We start from the raw sequence: 19,648 nt of genomic DNA, 5'->3' as shown, positions 1-19,648 counted from the left end.
GCAGTAAACAATTCCTAATACCAGAGGGTTTGGAAAGCCTGGTCTGTTTTCCATCAACTAAAAAAAAAAAAAAAAATGTAGTGAAGGAACAACTAAAATGAATGAATTCTTTAGGAAGAAGGCCTAATATTTTAATCTTAAATATATTCCTTATTTATTTCAAGTTATGGGATTACATCAGAAAGTAAAACACATATGTAGCAAGGTAAATTTTACTCAGCTTGCTTTAGTCTATGCTTAGAAATTGGACATACCATCTTTGTCTATTTTACTATACGGATACATGATAAAATTCTTCTGCTACAACTTTTCTTTGAAAACTCTTGAGCCCACACATACATGATCTCTTTGAAGTAGCCTCCTTCTTTCTGGATCCACTTCAACTTTATGTCCCTTTAAAGTCACACACAAAAAACTCACATGGAGACAATGTGCCTTTTAAAAACCTGTGTTAAGATTTCACTTAGTTTGTCTTAGCCATATGATTCAGCAAGTCATTCTTCCTTGCTAGACCAAGTCCCTTTCCTTGGATTATCAGAAGATTAGACTAAATTATTTTTAAGGGGCATACCAGCTTCAAAATTCTAAATGGTTTGGTTCTCATTTTTACCTGATTGTGATGCTTTGCTGATGGGGAAAGGTTTTCGAGTGTGGATGTCAGACTGAGACTCTGCTCCACTTTCAAGAAAAGGAGGACAGCTGACATCACTTAGCAGCTCAGGCTCACTAGCCCAGTCTGAATGACTTAGATTATCTTCTAATACCTGTTTGCAAAATAATATAAATAAAATCATTGCATAACAGTTTTAAACAGTTAATTTCTGTGAACTTAAACAACTCCCGACTATCACAAGCACCCTAAAAGAAACCACTCCTAGAAAACTGCAACTGTCTGCCAAGTCCCCTTTACTTCTGAAACATGCTCCTGACAGCTCCCAGCAGTGCTTCTTGGAGAAGAACCACAGACAAGGATGGGCGAGGAAACCGGCTGCCAGCCCTGCCATCAGGTCTCCTTCTTCCATGAACATCTCTCTGACAGCGCTAATATCTTCACCACTGAAAACATTGCACATCAGTGACTCCACACACGCTGGCTGGCTTCTTTTTACCAAACCTACCTGGGGAATTGTTGCTTGGTATCTTTGTTAACTCTGGTTCACCCGCCTGAACTATCCCTTTTCCTCCCTCTAACTCATTACTTACTCATCATGCCATCTTTCCAACCCACTCTTCAGTGATTTCTCCTTTCCTTGAACTCCTATAGCACATATGATTTGTAACATGTAATCAACAAGGATATACTATCTTATACTACTGTTTAACTGTTCACACATGTACTGTTGAAATGACAGAGTGTCCCTACAAAGGTCAGCTGGCTGGCTACCTAAATACCTCATTAGCTGACATTACCTAGGCAAACCAATCAGTCAAAAAGCCATGATTTCAACCTTGCAAGCCAATAAACTTGATCTTATTACAGGAAGATAAGACTCCTGGTAAAGAGGCTCACAAGACAATGAAGGAGAAAAAAAAAAACTCAGAATGAAATAAGATGCTTGTGTCCTCTGGCAAGCATATCCCCTCCCCACAGGGAAGCCCGGTCAGAAGGAGGCTACACCAGAAAGCTGGCTGATAAGCATGAACACACTGAGAAAAATTCCACAGGTTCCCACAGGTAACCACTGCCAGCAACTCTACCACATATTCTGCCTCTGCCGGATTCTTCTGGACGATTCAAACTCCTGTCTAAACCCAGTTTCTCTATTTGCACACTTGATCCCACCTCTCTGTATATTCAAAGATATCTGTTCAAAGATTCACATCAACTCTTTCTCTCCATTGCAAATTTTTCTTCTCTCCTGCATCATTCCTATCACTACACAAATATGCTACCATTTATCCCACTTTTTTAAAGCTCTCCCTTGACCCCAGAAACCATGGAATTTCTTTGTACTTGTTGCAGCAAAATGCCTTGAAAAAGTCCAGATTTGTTGTCTCCAATTTCTCTCCTCTCAGTCTACCTTATATTTCATTCCAATCAAGGTTTTGATCCCACTGCTCCACTAACCACTTTGCAGCCCTCTTCCTTCTTGACCTAGTGACAGCATTTATCACAGCTGGATCACTGTTCTCTTCTTGAAACACTTTGTTCCCTTGGTTTCCAGAGTGCTCATTCTCTCAGCTGTCCTCTTACTTCACATTGTTCCTAAGAATTTTTTTGCCAGTTCCTTTTTATCCCAAACATCTTAACCCTAGAATGACCCAGAGCTAAGTTATTGGTCCTCTCTCTGTCTTTACACCTTGGTGATGTCATCTGGTCTTACGGTTTTAAATACTAGCTACTATCTTCAAATTGTAAAATGTACCCCCCATACCACATTTTAACATCCTAGAAATTGAGATTTATCTTACAATCACTGGCATGTCACAACTGAATTTGCAGCACTCTTTTCTTTCTTTTTTTTTTTTTTTTTTTTTTTTTGAGACGGAGTCTCGCTCTGTCACCCAGGCTGGAGTGCTGTGGCCGGATCTCAGCTCACTGCAAGCTCCGCCTCCCGGGTTCACGCCATTCTCCTGTCTCAGCCTCCCGGGTAGCTGGGACTACAGGCGGTGCCACGTCGCCCGGCTAGTTTTTTTGTAGTTTTTAGTAGAGACGGGGTTTCACCGTGTTAGCCACGATGGTCTCGATCTCCTGACCTCGTGATCCGCCCGTCTTGGCCTCCCAAAGTGCTGGGATTACAGGCTTGAGCCACCGCACCCGGCCTTCTTTTCTTTCTTAACAGTACTTAAAATAATGGTGTATCTTACAAACAATGGCATGTTAAGATTTCATGATTATAATATAAACTAACAGTTTCAAAATTTGTCTCCAGCCCAGACCTCTCTCCCGAACTGCAGACTTTTATATCTAACTGCATACTTGAAATTTCCTCTTGGATGCTGCTATGGTTTGGCTCTGTGTCCCCACCCAAATCTCTTGAATTGTAATCCCCATGTCTGGAGGGAGGGACCTAGAGGGAAGTGACTGGATCATGGGGGAAGTTTCCCCCAGGCTGTTCCTGTGATAGTGAGGGAGTTCTCATGAGATCTGATCATTTTAAAAGTGGCAGTTTCCCCTGCACGCGCTCTCTCTCCTGCTGGAAGACATGTCTTGCTTCACCTTTGCTTTCCACCATGATTTAAAAAGTTTCCTGAGGCCCCTGCCATGCAGAACTCTGAGCCCATTAAACCTCTTTTGTTTATAAATTACCCAGTCTCAGGTAGTATCTTTATAGGAGTGTGGAAACAGACTAATACAGGAAATTGGTACCAGAAGTGGAATACCACCATAAAGATACTTGAAAATGTGGAAGCAACTTTGGAACTGGGTAACAAGCAGGGGTTGGAACAGTTTGGAGGGCTCAGAAGAAGACAGGACGATCAAAGAAGGTTTGAAACTTCCTAGAAACTTGTTGAATGATTGTGATCAAAATGCTGTTAGTGGCCAGGTGTGATGGCTCACGCTTGTAATCTCAGCACTTTGAGAGGCAGAGGTGAGCCTGACCAACATGGTGAAACCCCATCTCTACTAAAAACACAAAAAAGTAGCTGGGCATGGTGGCATGCGTCTGCAGTCCCAGCTACTCAGGAGGCTAAGCCACAAAAATCACTTGAACCCAGGAGGCAGAGGTTGCAGTGAGCCAAGGTGGTGCCACTGCACTCCAGCCTGGGCAACAAAGCAACATTCCCTCTCAAAAAAAAAAAAAAAAAAAAAAAGCTGATAGTGATATGGACAATGAAGTCCAGGCTGAGGTGGTTTCAGATGGAGATGAGGAACTTATTGGGAACTGGAATAAAGGTTACTCTTGCTACACGCTTTAGCAAAGAGACTGGTGGCATTTTGCCCCTGCCCTAGAGATCTGTAGAACTTTGAAGTTGAGACGATTCAGGGTATCTGGCAGAAGAAATTTCTGAGCAGCAAAGCATTCAAGAGGTGACCTGGCTGATTCTGAAAGCATTCAGTCATGTGCATTCACAAAGAGATTATCTGAAACTGGAACTTTTATTTAAAAGGGAAGCAGAGCATAAAAGTTTGGAATATTTGCAGCCGGACCACAAGCTAGAAAAGAAAAACCCATTTTCTGGGGAGAAAATTCAAGCCGGCTATAGAAATCTGCATAAGTAATGAGGAGTGAATGTTAACACTCAAGACAATGGGGAAAATGTCTCCAGGACATGTCAGAGATCTTTGAGACAGCCCCTCCCATCACAGGCCCAGAGGCCTAGGAGGGAAAAATGGTTTTGCAGGCCAGGTCCAGGGCGCAGCTACTTTGTGTAGCCTCAGGATATAGCACCCTGCATCCCAGCCACTCCAGCTCCAGCCATGGCTAAAAGGCACCAAAGTATAGCTCAGGCCATGGTTTCAGAGGGTGCAAGCCTCAAGCTTTGGCAGCTTCCATGTGGTGATGGGCCTGTGGGTGCATAGAAGATAAGAGCTGAGGTTTGGGAACCTCTGCCTAGATTACAGAGGATGAAGGGAAATGCCTGGATGTCCAGGCAGAAGACTGCTGCAGAGGGAGAGCCCTTATGGAGAACCTCTTCTAGGACAATGCAGAGGGGAAATGTGGGATTGGAACCCCAACACAGAGTCCCCACTGGGGCACTGCCTAGTGGAGCTGTGAGAAGAGGGCCACCGTCCTGCAGACCCCAGAATGGTAGATCCACTGACATCTTGCACTATGCGCTTGGAAAGCCACAGACAGTCAACTCTGGTCCATGAAACTCTGGACCACACGGCTCCTGCAGAGTCACAGGAGCAGAGCTGCCCAAGACCTTGTGGGACCACTCCTTGCATCAGCATGCCTAGATGTGAGACATGGAGTCAAAGCTTATTTTGGAGCTTTAAGGTTTAGTGAATGCCCTGCTGGGTTTCAGACTTGTATGGGGCCTGTGGTCCCTTTGTTTTGGCCAACTTATCCCATGGGGATTGGGAACATTTACCCAATGCCTGTAACCTCATTTCATCTTGGAAGTAACTAGCTTGTTTTTGATTTTACAGGCTTATAGGTGGAAAGGACTTGCCTTGTCTCAGATGAGACTTTGGACTTGGACTTCTGAGTTAATGAGTTAATGCTGGAATGAGTTAAGACTTTGGTAGACTGTTGGGAAGGCAAGATTGATTTTGCAATGTGAGAAGGACATGAGATTTGGCAGGGGCCAGCGGTGGAATGATATGATTTGGCTCTGTCCCCAATCAAATTTCTCATCTCGAATTGTAATCTCCACATGTTGTGAGAGGGACCTGGTGAGAGGTGACTGGATCATGGGGGTGGTTTCCCCCATGCTGTTCTCATGAGATAGTGAGGGAGTTCTCATGCAATCTAATGGTTTTAAAAGTGGCGGTTTCCCTCTGTATGCGCTTTCTCACACACACGCATTCTCTCTCTGCCTCTCTCCCTCTCTCTCTCCTGCTGCCATGTAAGACATGCCTTACTTCCCCTATCCTTGGGCCATGATTACATGTTTTCTAGGGCCTCCCCAACCATGTGGAACTGTGAGTCAATTAAACTTCTTTTGTTTAGAAATTGCCCTGTCTCAGGTAGTATTTTTATAGCAGTGTGAAAATGGACTAACACAGATGCTAACAGCTGTCTCAAACTTAACATGTCTAAAACGGAACCCTTGATCTTCCTGGCCCACTTACCCTTCAGTTGATGGCAACTCCTTCCTTCCAGCTGCTCAGGTCAAAAACCTTAGAGTCATCATTGACTTCTATTCCTCTCTTTCTCCCACACCCCACATCCAATCCATCAGGAAATTCTGTTGGCTCTATCTTCAGACTTTATATAGAATCCTATCACTTAACACCTCCAGTTCTACCTCCTGGTCCCAGCCACCATCACTTCTCATCTATACCAGTGCTTCTCAGACTTCAGTGTACTGTGTATAGGAAGCACCCAGGGACTTCTTAAAATGCATACCTGCATTCAACTGGTCTTGGTAAGACCTGAAATTCTGCATTTCTTACTCTAGATATCCCATGGTTTACTCTCTGACTTTCTTCATCACTTCAGCTCCCTCATCAGCAAGGGCCTCCATGACAACCTTTTATTAAATAGCACCCTTCCCCACTGTCCCCCTCTCTATATTTGCTTGTTAATTTGCTTCTTCTGCACATTTTCAATAATTATCACGAAAGATAATACAGCTCAAAAGTAGGGACCAGGATTCAGAAGCAGGCCTCTTATTGTTCTCAAAACAGTTATATCCAAAGCACTAAGGAAATATTTAATGGATATACCTGAGAAAACTATGCTTCTAATTAAAAGTAATTGTTCCCATTTCCTTTCAAAATTGAAGTAGAAATTATCTTACCAATTCATGTATCAGCTTAATATTTTACTTACTGCTTATTTATTCACTAAGATTTTAGCGAGATGCTAGTATTGCTTTACACAAGAATTTACTCAACTCTAGCAAAACCTTTTTAAAAAAAAATCTTAAGTTAACCCCAAAATATTTATATGTCAGTGACCCTGTCCTTCTGGACTGTAACAGAAGCCTCTTAACTGAAAATCCTCTGACAAGCATCATAATCTCAGACACTCAAACTGGTCAGGAACCCATCTTCATCTCTACATCTCAACAGACATGTTTTTTAATCCAGCTTTCAGACTTGTGACTTACTGTAGGTTTCCTTCCAGTGGTATAAACTGGGTTCTTACAATACGCCTGCTTGCTTTTCTGAAGGTAGCGCTTCCAAAAATTATGTAAAACGTCATTCTAAGGAGGAAGGGAAATGAGTGGGGGATGATTCAGGTTATGACAACAAATGTACAGGCACATCTATAGCACAGCTCTCTTGTATTTTACATATTATATATAAATTTCCAGTAAATGTTTTATGTGGTATTCACAATTTGAGAACAAAATCTTTGGTGTCTGTATGTAGCATCTATCAGAAAATGAGTTCCACAAAATGCACATTGGGGATTAATATGTTGAACCAGTGGTTCTCAAGCTTAAGTGTGCATCAGAATCACCTGGAGGGCTGGTTAAGTCTTCCATCTACATGTCTTCTTACCTGCTTTTCCTTAAAAAGAATTATAATATCATCATAGTATCAGGTACATGAGAAATGCTGAAAAAATCCTTCTTAATTTTAGATTTTAGAGAAAGACATTAAAATAACCTAGTTGAGTCCTTTTCTTTTGCATATTAGTAAATTAAGGATCAGAGTAGGAAAGCAACTGATACATGACTACACTTTTAGTTAGGGGCAAAGTTGTTACCAGGTTTACTAACCAGTCCCAAGTGAAAGTAACACTAAGCAAAAGACTCTTCCGGCCGGGCAGTGGCTCACTACTGTAATCTCCAGACTTTGGGAGGCCGAGGCAGGAGAAACTGCTTGAGCCCAGGAGTTCAAAACCAGCCTGGGCAACATGGTGAGACCTCATCGCTACAAAAAATCAAAAAGTTAGCTAGGTATGGTGGCACACATCTGTAGTCCCAGCTACTTGGGAGGTTGAGGTGGGAGGATCGCTCGACTCTGGGAGGTTGGGGCTGCAGTGAGCCATGATCAGGTCACTGCACTCCAGTCTGGGCAACAGAGCAAGACCCTGTCTCACAAAGGAAAAAAAAAAACAAACAAAAAGACTCTTCCATTTATTCATCATCTACTAGGTACCAGGCATCCCTTAGCTCCAACACAATATTGTAAGATAGCTATTAGCTTCATTTTACCATTGAAGAAAATGAGTAACTTGTCCAAGATTACCCAGCCGGTAAGTAGAAAAACTATCAATAGGATGTGGAGTCAGTTCTGATTTTGGAGCCTGTGTACATGGCATAATGCCACTCAACTGATGAGGTCTAAAGAGTTATGCTCATTGGCTAATTTCAGAAAAATTGTGTTCAGAATTAACCCCTAATGAGGTTGAGCATAAAGTTACATAGGAATAAACCCTGCCACGGCTATACAGTGTAAGTATATAAAATTGTTTCTAAACATGTATACATAGAATGACTACGTGAGCAGAAACCAGATCACAAACCCCCACTATCAGCTATCATACCTAATGCAAACACTATTATGGGTAAGCCTCTGTTGCTTCATGCTTCTGAATTTTTAATACTTAACGTCTTTCAGGGTAGGCCCAGCATCCATTTAGGCCATGCATTGGAAATGTAGTTGTTCTGTTTGGGCTTGCCCCAGCCACCAGTTTGAACAGCAGAGGCTCCTCTACAAATCTTTCCTTGGTGACTGCAGCCCACGTTGATCTTTATCTGTTCTCTTTTTGCCTTTAATATCACTTATGAGGGCCGGGTGCAGTGGCTCACGCCTGTAATCCTAACACTTTGAGAGACCGAGGTGGGTGGATTGCCTGAGCTCAGGAGTTTGAGCCCAGCCTGCGCAACATGGTGAAACCCCATCTCTTCTAAAATATAAAAAATTAGCCAGGTGTAGCAGTGTGTGCCTGTAGTCCCAGCTACTCAGGAGGCTGAGACAGGAGAATTGCTTGAACACGGGAGGTGGAGGTTGCAGTTAGCCAAGATTGTGCCACTGCACTCCAGCCTGGGCAACAAGAGCCAGACTACCTCTCTTAAAAAAAAAAAAAAAAAAAAAATTCACTTATGAGTATACCACCATATAAATTCATGTCTATTCATTTCACATACACCTAAATCCCTCTCCTCAACTAGGCTGGACCTCTCAACAGTTGGTTTCCAATGAAGCATATGAAGCAAGGGAACAACTTGTTGCTAAATAACTGGCTTTTTTTTTTTTTTTTCCCAGACGGAGTCTCGCTCTGTCGCCCAGGCTGGAGTGCAGTGGCCGGATCTCAGCTCACTGCAAGCTCCGCCTTCCGGGTTTACGCCATTCTCCTGCCTCAGCCTCCCGAGTAGCTGGGACTACAGGCGCCCGCCACCTCGCCCGGCTAGTTTTTTGTATTTTTTTAGAGACGGGGTTTCACCGTGTTCGCCAGGATGGTCTCGGTCTCCTGACTTCGTGATCTGCTCCTCTCGGCCTCCCAAAGTGCTGGGATTACAGGCTTGAGCCACCGCGCCCAGCCGTAGCTGGCTTTTTAAAGGATTCTTTAAATGGCTTTCACTAGATGAACGAATGTGAAATTCAAATAATTGCAGAAATACTACGTTGCTCCAGGAAGGCAGGAAAGTCAAAGTGTGGTCCCCGGACCGGAAGCATCGGTGTCCCATAAGAACTTGTTAGAAATGCACATTCTTGGGCCCTACTCAGACACACTAACTCAGAAATTCAGGGATTAAGGTCCAGTGATTGATGTTTTATCAAGCCCTCCAGGTGATTCTGATGCACACTCAGGTGAACGACTGGTTGAGCATATCACTGTCCAAAGTGCATTCTGTGGAACTCAAGTCCTGAAAGACGTTATGTACATACACCAAATGACTCTGTTCTCAAATTGTGAATACCACACAGGACATTCCCTGGAAATTAAACAAGCACATTAACACATAAACGGTACTAATAAACTCCCAAAGTTATTTGAGTTTTACTTTGTTTAACCTGTTGTTTCTGAAGTATCTGAAGACTAAAACCTTTAAATTTTTCTTTTGGATGTATTGCTTATTTACATCTTGTAGAATACACTTCCAGAACTGCTAACCTACTGAAAGGTTAAAGCAAAAACATCAGAAAAATTATTCTTCCAGTAGCCCTAGTGTTATTACTGATTTCTCCTTAGTTCCACTCTAAGTCTTACTGTTCTTTAAACAACAATATGTAAAGCTAACATCTAGTCACAAATGTACTCACCTTTAACTCTGGACCTATTCCAAGGTTCTTTAAGGCTTCTGCTTGTTGACAAAGAATGTTCTGGAAACCTTCACACACATACCAATCCCAGCCTTTTTCTAAATGACAAATAGCATGTTTTAGCATTTACATTCCTAATTTACAAACTTTAATGCTGTACTACAGTTACAATTTGTGTTTTACACATTGCGACTTGAATTTTTCTTTTTTTTAAAAATTAACCCAGAACTTAGCAGCTTAGCAACTTGAATGTTTTTGTACCACTGAAGAGGGTTTCCATTCTTATATTCTTGTTTCCAATCTGGCAAATGTGTATACAAATGCTGAAACTAAATATTTTGTATAATTTCAGATTTCAAATGTTTTCCATTATCTGTATTTTTCTGAAAATACTAACCTAAGAGGCAGAAAAATGAATAGTCACCACGTTAAAAAAAAAAGTGAAACAAGTTTTAAAAATGTCTGTTTTCCCGAACGATGCCCGGCAGAATCCTAAATGACGAACGATGCCCAGCGGAATCCTAAATGAAAGTACTAAGTTACTGCTTCCACCGCTTTTCTGTTCCAACTCACAAGGGAATGGTGAACTTCTAGTGAATGAACGGACGAATGTCAAGATCTCGTGATACAGGAGTACAGAAAAGGGGAGTAAGAACATTCAAAGAAAATAAACTGCTCAATGGCATTCTGCTTTTCCTGAAATGGTTCTAGGTTATAGGGAGAAAATGAAAGCAAGGTACTAATACTGATCTCAACCTAGGTGCCAAGTGTGTGCTGGGTATTTTAAGTGGGTTATTTTCTTGAATACTCAAAACTACCCTAAGAGACTGTGAAGAAATCTGCCACCACAATAGACAGAGATACGTGTTTAATGACAACTATGAGCTGAAGGAAAAGTCTATGAAGACCCTTACGTTTTGCCCCTCACCACTGGACAAATACTGTAATTCTTCCAAAAGCTTGTTATCAGTACTTTTTACACAGAGCTTGAGGTCGGTTACTGACTTCAAGATCTCTTCTCTGCAGAATGCCAGAGGACTTCAACTCTTCTCCCTTACCTAAATGTCACAAAGTCTCCCCAACTCTGCTGACTAACCCAATTCCTTCCCAGAAAGGGTCTCAAGTTGTAAGAGTAAAACAGAAAACCCAATAATTTTGAATGGTCCATAAGCTGAGGAAGTTTAAACTCTTCAAGCTATATGCATATACTCCCTCTTCTTCTTGCATACTGTTCTTAGAAACTGATAAAGTTGTATTTTAAATTTTGAGTCTGTGTTCCTATTTTCCATAATAGATGGCATTTTATTCTCATTTTACAAATGAAGAAACTAAGGATGATGAGGTTGACTATAAGACACTTAACACCTAATATAAAGCACCTGAAGTTCCTTAAGAACTGCATGTTTAAACTACACATTTTAACTATTTAAGTAGGTCAAGGCAAAATTAATCGGGTTTTACTCCAATAAAATTTAACAAAAGTTAATCAGGTTTTAGCCTAATAAAAAGTCACTACTAAAGGCTAAACAGAAACATGAGATAGCATTTAGGCATTCACTGTTATTCATCTAAGAATGTTAACGTATTTCATACATTTCATAAACACACACATACAAATAAATACACACATTTTTTTTAAATGTGTGTGTATCCTTAAAGCTATCTCATGTAGAAGAGTCCCCATTATCATTACCCTGGTTTCAAACTTGGGGATTTGTTCCTCGGTACTTAGTCAAAAATAAAAACCATCAGTTAGACTTTACCTAAGATCCTTCTCAATAATGGTTAATTATATGTACTCACTGGATTAATGAAAGACTTTATCTTTCAAAGCACACTCATGCTGAGGCCATTTTAAGGGAAAATAATTTTCCCAATTTTAAAAGGATGTGTTCAAAATTCAATACGAGAAATGGATTTCTAGAAGTTGAATATTGTATTCAACTCACCTAACCTAACAATTCCACGGTTGAATTATTTCAGAAAGTCAGCATTTTTTCCATAAAAGTACAGGAAATCATATTCACCACAATGAATAACAAACATAGGCCAGAAGAACGTATGCCAGTAGATAAAATCTGGCATTTTCTCTAGAATCTACTTAAAATTCCATTCCATGTTCTCAACATGAAGGTGAAGATGTGAATAAAGAATGTTAAGCACATGTGAAGAAAGAACTTACCAGAGTTGTTTTTTTTTTTAAGCCCCCGGTTGAGGGCTTTTATTTGGGTATTAGGAATAAGATCAGTGTTTATAACTTCCTGAGATCTCTGCAGGAACAGAAAAAGACCATTAAAAAGATAGTTTTACATCCCCCCCCAGCATATTTCCAAGTATTTTCTGGAAAGTATAATGAACCAAATTATGAGTGCCAGGAAGAAGGATGGTAAAATCTTGGAAAAATTATAAACATTTAACATTCTAGTTAATGTTGATGTTTTTTTTCATTCAAAATTTCTCAGTAACTAGAACAGTGCCTGGGATACAGCAACCATAAAGTGTTTGTTAAATGAATAAACTTTTATTTTAAATCACTTTTTAACTTTTACAAACCAAGTCAAATCAAAAGTTAAATTTACTCACTTTTTTCTCCACGCAAAATACACTTTGGTATTAAAACAGTTTATGTATTTATTGTAAGTGGTCATGCCTAAACTACAGACAGATTACTTTTGGCCTACTTTTCCATGTCTTTGAATAATACTCTAAAACTGCTTTCATTTCTGAAATTATAAAAGTACGTATTACCTTTTATTTTTAATCAAACTTACAGAATTTTAGAATGACTGAAATGGTTAGTATAATTCATACCAGAGTCTTCAATCCTAACTGCTCTCAAGGGCAAGTATCAAAGATTCTGGCTCTCTCACAACTAAAAATAAAGTGTTGAGTCTTTTTTTTTAAAATGAGGCCACACTTTATTCCATAAAGTAGAATAAATGTTCCCATTATTGAGTTTTTTTTTTTTTTTTTTTTTTTTTTTTTTTTTTGAGAGGGAATTTCGCTCTTGTCGCCCAGGCTAGAGTGCAATGGCACTATCTCAGCTCACTGCAACCTCCGCCTCCCAGGTTCAAGCAATTCTCCTGCCTCAGCCTCCCGAGTAGCTGGGATCACAGGCATGCGCCACCACGCCCGGCTAATTTTGTATTTTTAGTAGAGATGGGGTTTCTCCATGTTGGTCAGGCTGGTCTCAAACTCCCAACCTCAGGTGATCCACCTACTTTGGTCTCCCAAAGTGCTGGGCTTATAGGAGTGTGCCACCATGCCCAGCCCCCATTATTGAGTCTTAATACCAGAAGAAAGGTTAGGATTTTTAACCAACAGAGGACATTACTGCTTTTCTAAATTTAGAGATTTGGAATGAAATTTATCTTTAACTCTCCATAAGAATAAAAGACATGTCTCTACCAACAGGAGTTCTGAAATGTAACCTCTCTAGTCACAGAAACCATATTCAAAGCAATTTTGGTATACTGGGTTGGCCACACTGAGAACGTAAGACATGTCAAAATAAATACAAAAGCCATTATCTAGCAAAGACAATAAAACTTACAAAGGATAGCCAGGAAAAAAAGACTTAAAATTTGTACTAGACAAAATGTGAAAGAGTAAAAAACGTGAAAAAGTAAAACATCCAAAACTAGAGCAATAATTAATTAAATTACCGAATGGCTATTACAGAATATTTACAGTCTATAAAAAATGTCTGCAAATGTTTAGATAAAGTAGTTTTCCAAATTGTTATGGAAACAGATTGAACAGTACTCACACATCCCTTTCTCCATTTCATACACAGGAAAAAAGAGACAAATGTAGAGATTACTGGTGATTTTAGCTTTCATCTTCATAATTTCCAAATTTTCTATAGTAAACATGCATTGCTCTTATAATCATAAAAATCTATTAAACTCACACAAGTCTAGCCTACACCTTTTTAAATATCCATGAAACTCTTGCAAAAATATCTATTGTCTAAATTGAACAAATTTATGACCTTACATTTTTTTTTTCCTGGATAAAATATATCAGGATAACATTTTGGTTCCTGTATCACGGAAGTCCTTTCCCAGATTGCAGAGCGTGTCTGGAACTTGACAGTTACATGCTGAGGAAGAGGGGGCAGTAAAGGGGACAGAAAAATAAGGCAAGCTGCACCATCACTTCCATTCTTCACCACTGTAACTGTCTCACTTGTCATTCTCCACCCACTGTATTTCAGCATCACCATCACCACACTGCTCAGCTCCAGGGAGCCCCAACCACATCATATTCTCACAGTCCATGTGAAGAACATGCTTGGATCACCATAAAGCCGAGAATAACTACTGAAGTTGTGCAACGCATAACTTTTTTTTCCTTTAAGCCCGTTGTCTGAAAGGAAGGCACTGAGCTAGGTTCTCGGTCTTTATAAAGATGTGGTCCATCTTCATGAACGCTACATTCTTGACAAATTACTCCACAGGAGTTAACAGTCTTTCAAATGTGGAGCTAGGTAGTGGTATTAGGATCTTTCAAACTAAAAAATGACTGCAGCAGATTTGATCAAACAGAATCAAACAGAAACTATCAAAACCAGAAACAGAAAAGCAATTAGTTAATGTAGTTCAACTCTTATAAAAATAGTATGTGGACTTCATCTACTAACGGCAAATACTCCATTAGACACAACCTTTCTTCACTGTGTTTACACCTGCACTACAGTACAAAAGCAACAGTGAGTAAAACTGCTAGCTCCTTACTACACACTGAGGGTGAGGACCAAAGTACACATCTGTCAGGTGCACAATCTGACATACACAGACACACACACAAAATATATCTCCATGAAACCATCACTATAATCAAGATAATAAATATCTCCATCACCCCAACAATTTCATCAAGTGAGCACATATCTTTTTAATATTCTGTGTGACTAAACAGGAAGCGGAGATAAGCATTCCAGCTACAGACTCAAGAACACTGTCTCAAGGAAAAGCACTTGTGTGACAGACTTGCAAGCTCAATTCACCAGTTTTTTCAACGGAAAATTTTTTTCCTTTTACTCGTTTCATATATTTTGTCCAGGTTTTTCGTTGTTTAGGGGACAAAGGTAAGTCTGGTCTCTGTTACTCCATCTCAGCCAGAAGCAGAAGTCTACACAGTTACTTTTATTGTCTCAAATTTGCCTTTCTTAAGCCTGTATGGTGAAGGTAACATTTGTTCCTTCCTGGCTCTGTAGACTTTGAGGAAATCCTTTTCCACAGAGGAGAGTCCTGGCACATTTAGCCTGTCCAGTAGCAGACTCTCTATACCCTTTATTATTTTGGTGATGCTGGCCTGCAGGTGTGTTCACCACAATAGGACCTAGCCCTCACAATGTGAAGGTAGCCTCGTTTACCAAGGTTACACAGGACAGTATGACAATCTCTACTTTAACAGGCAGGTATGATGGGTAAAATGAACACTGAAGTCAGAAGACTCACATTCAAGTCCTGGAAGCTGGGTAACTTTGGCAAACTCACTCAACTTGTGAGCCCTATCAATAGGCTGTCACATTGGTGATGAGGAGGAAATGAGATAATGGATCCAAAAACACTTTGTAATGTGTAAGGTACTATACAAAGATAAAAGAATAATGAGGTGTAGTTCCAATATTCCCAACAGTCCTCAAGCTTTTTTTTTTTTTTTAGATGCAGTCTTGCTCTGTTGCCCAGGCTGGAGTACAGTGGCGTGATCTCATCTCACTGCAACCTCTGCCTCCTGGGTTCAAGCAATTCTCCTGCCTCAGCCTCCCAAGTAGCTGGGACTACAGGCGCATGCTACCACGCCCGACTAATTTTTGTATTTTTGGTAGAGACAGGGTTTCCCCATGTTGGCCAGGCTGGTCTCGAACTCCTGACCTCAGGTGATCCACCTGCCTCAGCCTCCCAAAGTGCTGGGATTATAGGCATAAGCCACCGCGCCCAGCCCAGTCCTCAAGTTTTCTAACATTCCATCTTCCAAACCTCTAAGCCACCACGACACATTAAAAAAATGTAAATAAGTACTAATAAAAAGAAATGCATCATCTTCTAAGTATAATTTTAATTATTTCCCTCAACCATATACTCTGAATAAGAAATCATTTATAAATGTGGCCCAACATAATTTCAAAAACTCATCCTCAATCTAATTCACAAATCCCTTAACCTATGTGTAAGTACCCAAGACCACTCACATCCTTGGAATGTTGGCATTGCATGAGTGACAAAAACTAACCAAATTCTTTGGGACTTAGACTACATATCAGGCTGAAATGGTAATTTTTAAAACATAAGCAAACTCATAAATGGTATTTGTTACTTACCTCTGTAACATTGTGGCAAGAAGTGCAATAATATTTGCCTTCATCAGTAAGGCCCCATGAGACAGCAGCACACTGACTGCAGCGTTCTTTAAACTCTTCCTATGGAAGAAGAGGACAGAACAGGTGTTCCCATCAAGCCACATTCAATACATCATACCTAACCCTGCAGTTCTACTTAGTGTGTTCCTTGCAACTTTATAAATAAAAAATCATACACAATAGAAAATATATCAGAGAGATTATCTGCAAACAAGGAGAGGAGTGGTATGAAATCGAATTAAACTGCTGGAGAAAATTTATTGAAATACGCAGTGTGAGAGGAAAAATAAAGAAAAGGAAGCAGTAGGGGTAAACTGGAACCAAAGATGAGTAAACAAAGCTCCTTGAAAATGCTGTGAGAAAGATGACAAACAAGTATAGAGAAGACTTTTTATTTTTATTTATTTTATTTTATTTTATTTATTTATTTTTTTTGAGACGGAGTCTCGCTCTGCCACCCAGGCTGGAGTGCAGTGGCCAGATCTCAGCTCACTGCAAGCTCCGCCTCCCAGGTTTACGCCATTCTCCTGCCTCAGCCTCCCGAGTAGCTGGGACCACAGGCGCCCGCCACCTCGCCCGGCTAGTTTTTTGTATTTTTTAGTAGAGACGGTGTTTCACCGTGTTAGCCAGGATGGTCTCGATCTCCTGACCTCGTGATCCGCCCGCCTCGGCCTCCCAAAGTGCTGAGATTACAGGCTTGAGCCACCGCACCCGGCCCCAGAAGACTTTTTAAAAATGCAAATACCATTTGGAACTACTCCAGGACACTAAAAGCGCAGACCACAGAGGAACTAGATTTGTACTGGTTTCAAGTTTCGATTTATTCACTCGGGAGCATAAAGAGTATCAACTCTAGGTGTACTAGGCTTTTTACTAAGTGCTGGGGATTCAATGGTGAGCAGAACAGACCAGACATGGTCCCTAGTCTGGGTATACACTAGCTAATGGTGAGTTACAATTATTAATTTCATCAGCCTAGCATTTACAGAAGTTAGCCAACCATCATTCAATAAACATTTTTTAAGCCCCTATTATAAGGCCGTACTGCTTCCATATATACAGGCCTAATTCTCTGATTCCCAACCCTTTGGAGTTTGACTTGTTGTTAGCGTTGATCTAATTATCAAGTACCATTTAATACCATCAAGGTGTGTGCCATTTGGCCGGGTGCGGGGGCTCACCCCTGTAATCCCAGCACTTTGCAAAGGCTGAGGCAGGAAGATCGCCTGAGCCCAGGAGTTCAATACCAGTCTGGACAACATAGCCAGACCCTGCCCCTACAAAAAAAAAAAAAAAAAAAAATTCGCCGGGCGTGGTGGCGCACATCTGTAGCACTAGCTAATTGGAAGGCTGAGGCGGGAGGATCTCTCAAGCCCAGGAAGCCGAGGCTGCAGTGAGCCGTGATGGTGATGCGCCACTGCACTCCAGCCTGGAGGACAAAGTGAGACCTTGTCTCAAAAAGAAACAACAAAAATGTGTCATTTTATGTAGCACCTAAAACAAAAAAATGCATGCCAAATTAATGTTGGCAACTTGGTAAAGTGTTCAATGACCCCGTACTAACACTACGATGAATGACAGCTGGACAATTTGGGGAGTTCCCAAACCCGAATTCAGAATCCCTGCAGGGGACAGTGGCGAGGATTCCCGGAGAGATCGACAGGGGTTACCCGGTGGCATCTCAGGTTCCAAACCCTGCTCCCCCTTCACCCACCCCAGCATTAAAGGGACCTTGTGGGTGGTCCAGTCTCGAGGATGAGCCCTGTGCGTGGCCACCCCACAAAACCCACAACTTCATCCTTAAACACACCCATAGCGACAAACCCCACACACTCCCTCGCCCACAACCTCGCCGAGCCAGAAACTCCAGCCTCTTTATCAACGCGGCGCGCGCATGCGACCGGCCAGCGCCCAGTCGTCACCCCGCCCCGCAGCCCTCCGCCCCGCCTTCCTCAGCCGGTGGCCGCCCCAACCCGAGGCGTTCTCCGCCGCTCCAGCTTCTCTCCCCTCAGGCCCCAGCAGTCCGGGCCCGCCAGGCGCACCGCCTCCTTACCGCCTCCTCGAGGTCCATCGCGGCGCCGCGGAAGCTTCCACAGCCGGGACCCGTTACCCGGGTAGCGAGCGCAGCTTCCGGGAGAGGCGGAAACGCGAGACCGAGCCGGCGATTCCGTGCGCCTGCGCGGCAGGGAAACGGCGCGCCCGGGGCACAAAGCCCGCAGCCCCCTCGCGGAGTGTCTTCGTTTCCTACTCTTGAAAACCAAAACCAACCAATAAGAAAGTGGGCGACGCCCACTGCTGAGTGATTCCATCAAGCTCCGTTCCGACGGTCATTCATTCCAAGACCGACTTGCTCGTCTGGCTGCAGGGGGCCGCGCAAGGCCGAGCTCGCGAGCGCGGTTTCTGTCCTCTGTGGGCTCCGCCCTCCGTGGGTTCAGCCCTCCGGGTCTCGTCCCTCGCTGGCTTTTTTAAGGGGAAGCCTCGGGGCTTGGAGGAAAGCTCACGGGCTGTGAGTTAGACCTAGGTTTCTAATCACGGCTCTCCTGCTTACTTGTGCCTCAGTTTCCTCCTCTGTAAGAATTAGATGTTATCTGTGAGCCCCTTATAATTGAGTCTCCGCCAGGCGTGGTTTTTCACGCCTGTAATCCTGGGGAGGCTGAGCTGGGAGGATTGCTTGAGGCCAGGAGTTGGACGCCTGCGGGGCAACAAAGCGAGACCCCTTCTCTAAATAAGTAAATAGCTGAATAAATAAATGCATGAGTGAATATAATTGAGTCTCAGATAGTAACTGCTCAATAAATTTAGTTCTTATTGTTTCTTCATTTAACACCTTCCTTCCTTGTTTTGTTTATTAAACAGGAACCGGTTTGGATCCTGGGGATTCAGCAGTAAACAAAAGTCCTTGCCTTCATGGAGATTCCATTCTGATGGGGAGAGACAAAAATAAATAAGGAAAATACGTGGTATGTTAAATGGTGGTGAATGCCAAGGAGAAAAAGAGGAGAGTGGTTTCAGTCTGAAATGGGATGTTCAAGAAAGATCTTTTGATATAATCATATATCTCAAGAAATTAGAAAAAAGGTTAAACTGGGCCGGGCGCGGTGGCTCAAGCCTGTAATCCCAGCACTTTGGGAGGCCGAGACGGGCGGATCACGAGGTCAGGAGATCGAGACCATCCTGGCTAACACGGTGAAACCCCGTCTCTACTAAAAAAATACAAAAAACTAGCCGGGCGCGGTGGCGGGCGCCTATAGTCCCAGCTACTCGGGAGGCTGAGGCAGGAGAATGGCGGGAACCCGGGGGGCGGAGCTTGCAGTGAGCTGAGATCCGGCCACTGCACTCCAGACTCCAGCCTGGGCGACAGAGCGAGACTCCGTCTCAAAAAAAAAAAAAAAAAAAAAAAAAAAAAAAAGAAAAAAGGTTAAACTGAAAACTAATGGGATGAAGGAAATGTTTAAAAAAGAGAAAGCAAGCTTCGCTAGAGAGGCTCCACAGAGGCTGTGGTGGCT

At 42.1% G+C, this 19,648-nt stretch overlaps 1 protein-coding gene across 1 annotated transcript in view; it reads right to left on the bottom strand.

The window, feature by feature from the left end:
• Window positions 1-18,816, bottom strand: part of LOC115894178 (TATA box-binding protein-associated factor RNA polymerase I subunit B-like) — a 61,248-nt gene extending 42,432 nt beyond the window's left edge. Inside the window, exons 1-6 of the mRNA XM_030920526.1 lie at window positions 18,196-18,816; window positions 16,104-16,202; window positions 11,958-12,045; window positions 9,776-9,873; window positions 6,667-6,762; window positions 611-764 (exon numbers count right to left, since the gene is read on the bottom strand). Coding sequence (XP_030776386.1) covers window positions 611-764; window positions 6,667-6,762; window positions 9,776-9,873; window positions 11,958-12,045; window positions 16,104-16,202; window positions 18,196-18,213 — 553 coding nt within the window. The 5' untranslated portion in view covers window positions 18,214-18,816. The remainder of the gene's footprint in view (window positions 1-610; window positions 765-6,666; window positions 6,763-9,775; window positions 9,874-11,957; window positions 12,046-16,103; window positions 16,203-18,195) is intronic.
• Window positions 18,817-19,648: the final 832 nt, after the last annotated feature.

Source organism: Rhinopithecus roxellana, chromosome 17 (genome assembly GCF_007565055.1).
Source record: "Rhinopithecus roxellana isolate Shanxi Qingling chromosome 17, ASM756505v1, whole genome shotgun sequence".
NCBI classification, from domain to species: Eukaryota; Metazoa; Chordata; class Mammalia; order Primates; family Cercopithecidae; genus Rhinopithecus; species Rhinopithecus roxellana.
The sequence above is the reverse complement of the archived record's forward strand: the minus strand, read 5'-3'. Positions and strand labels throughout refer to the sequence as shown.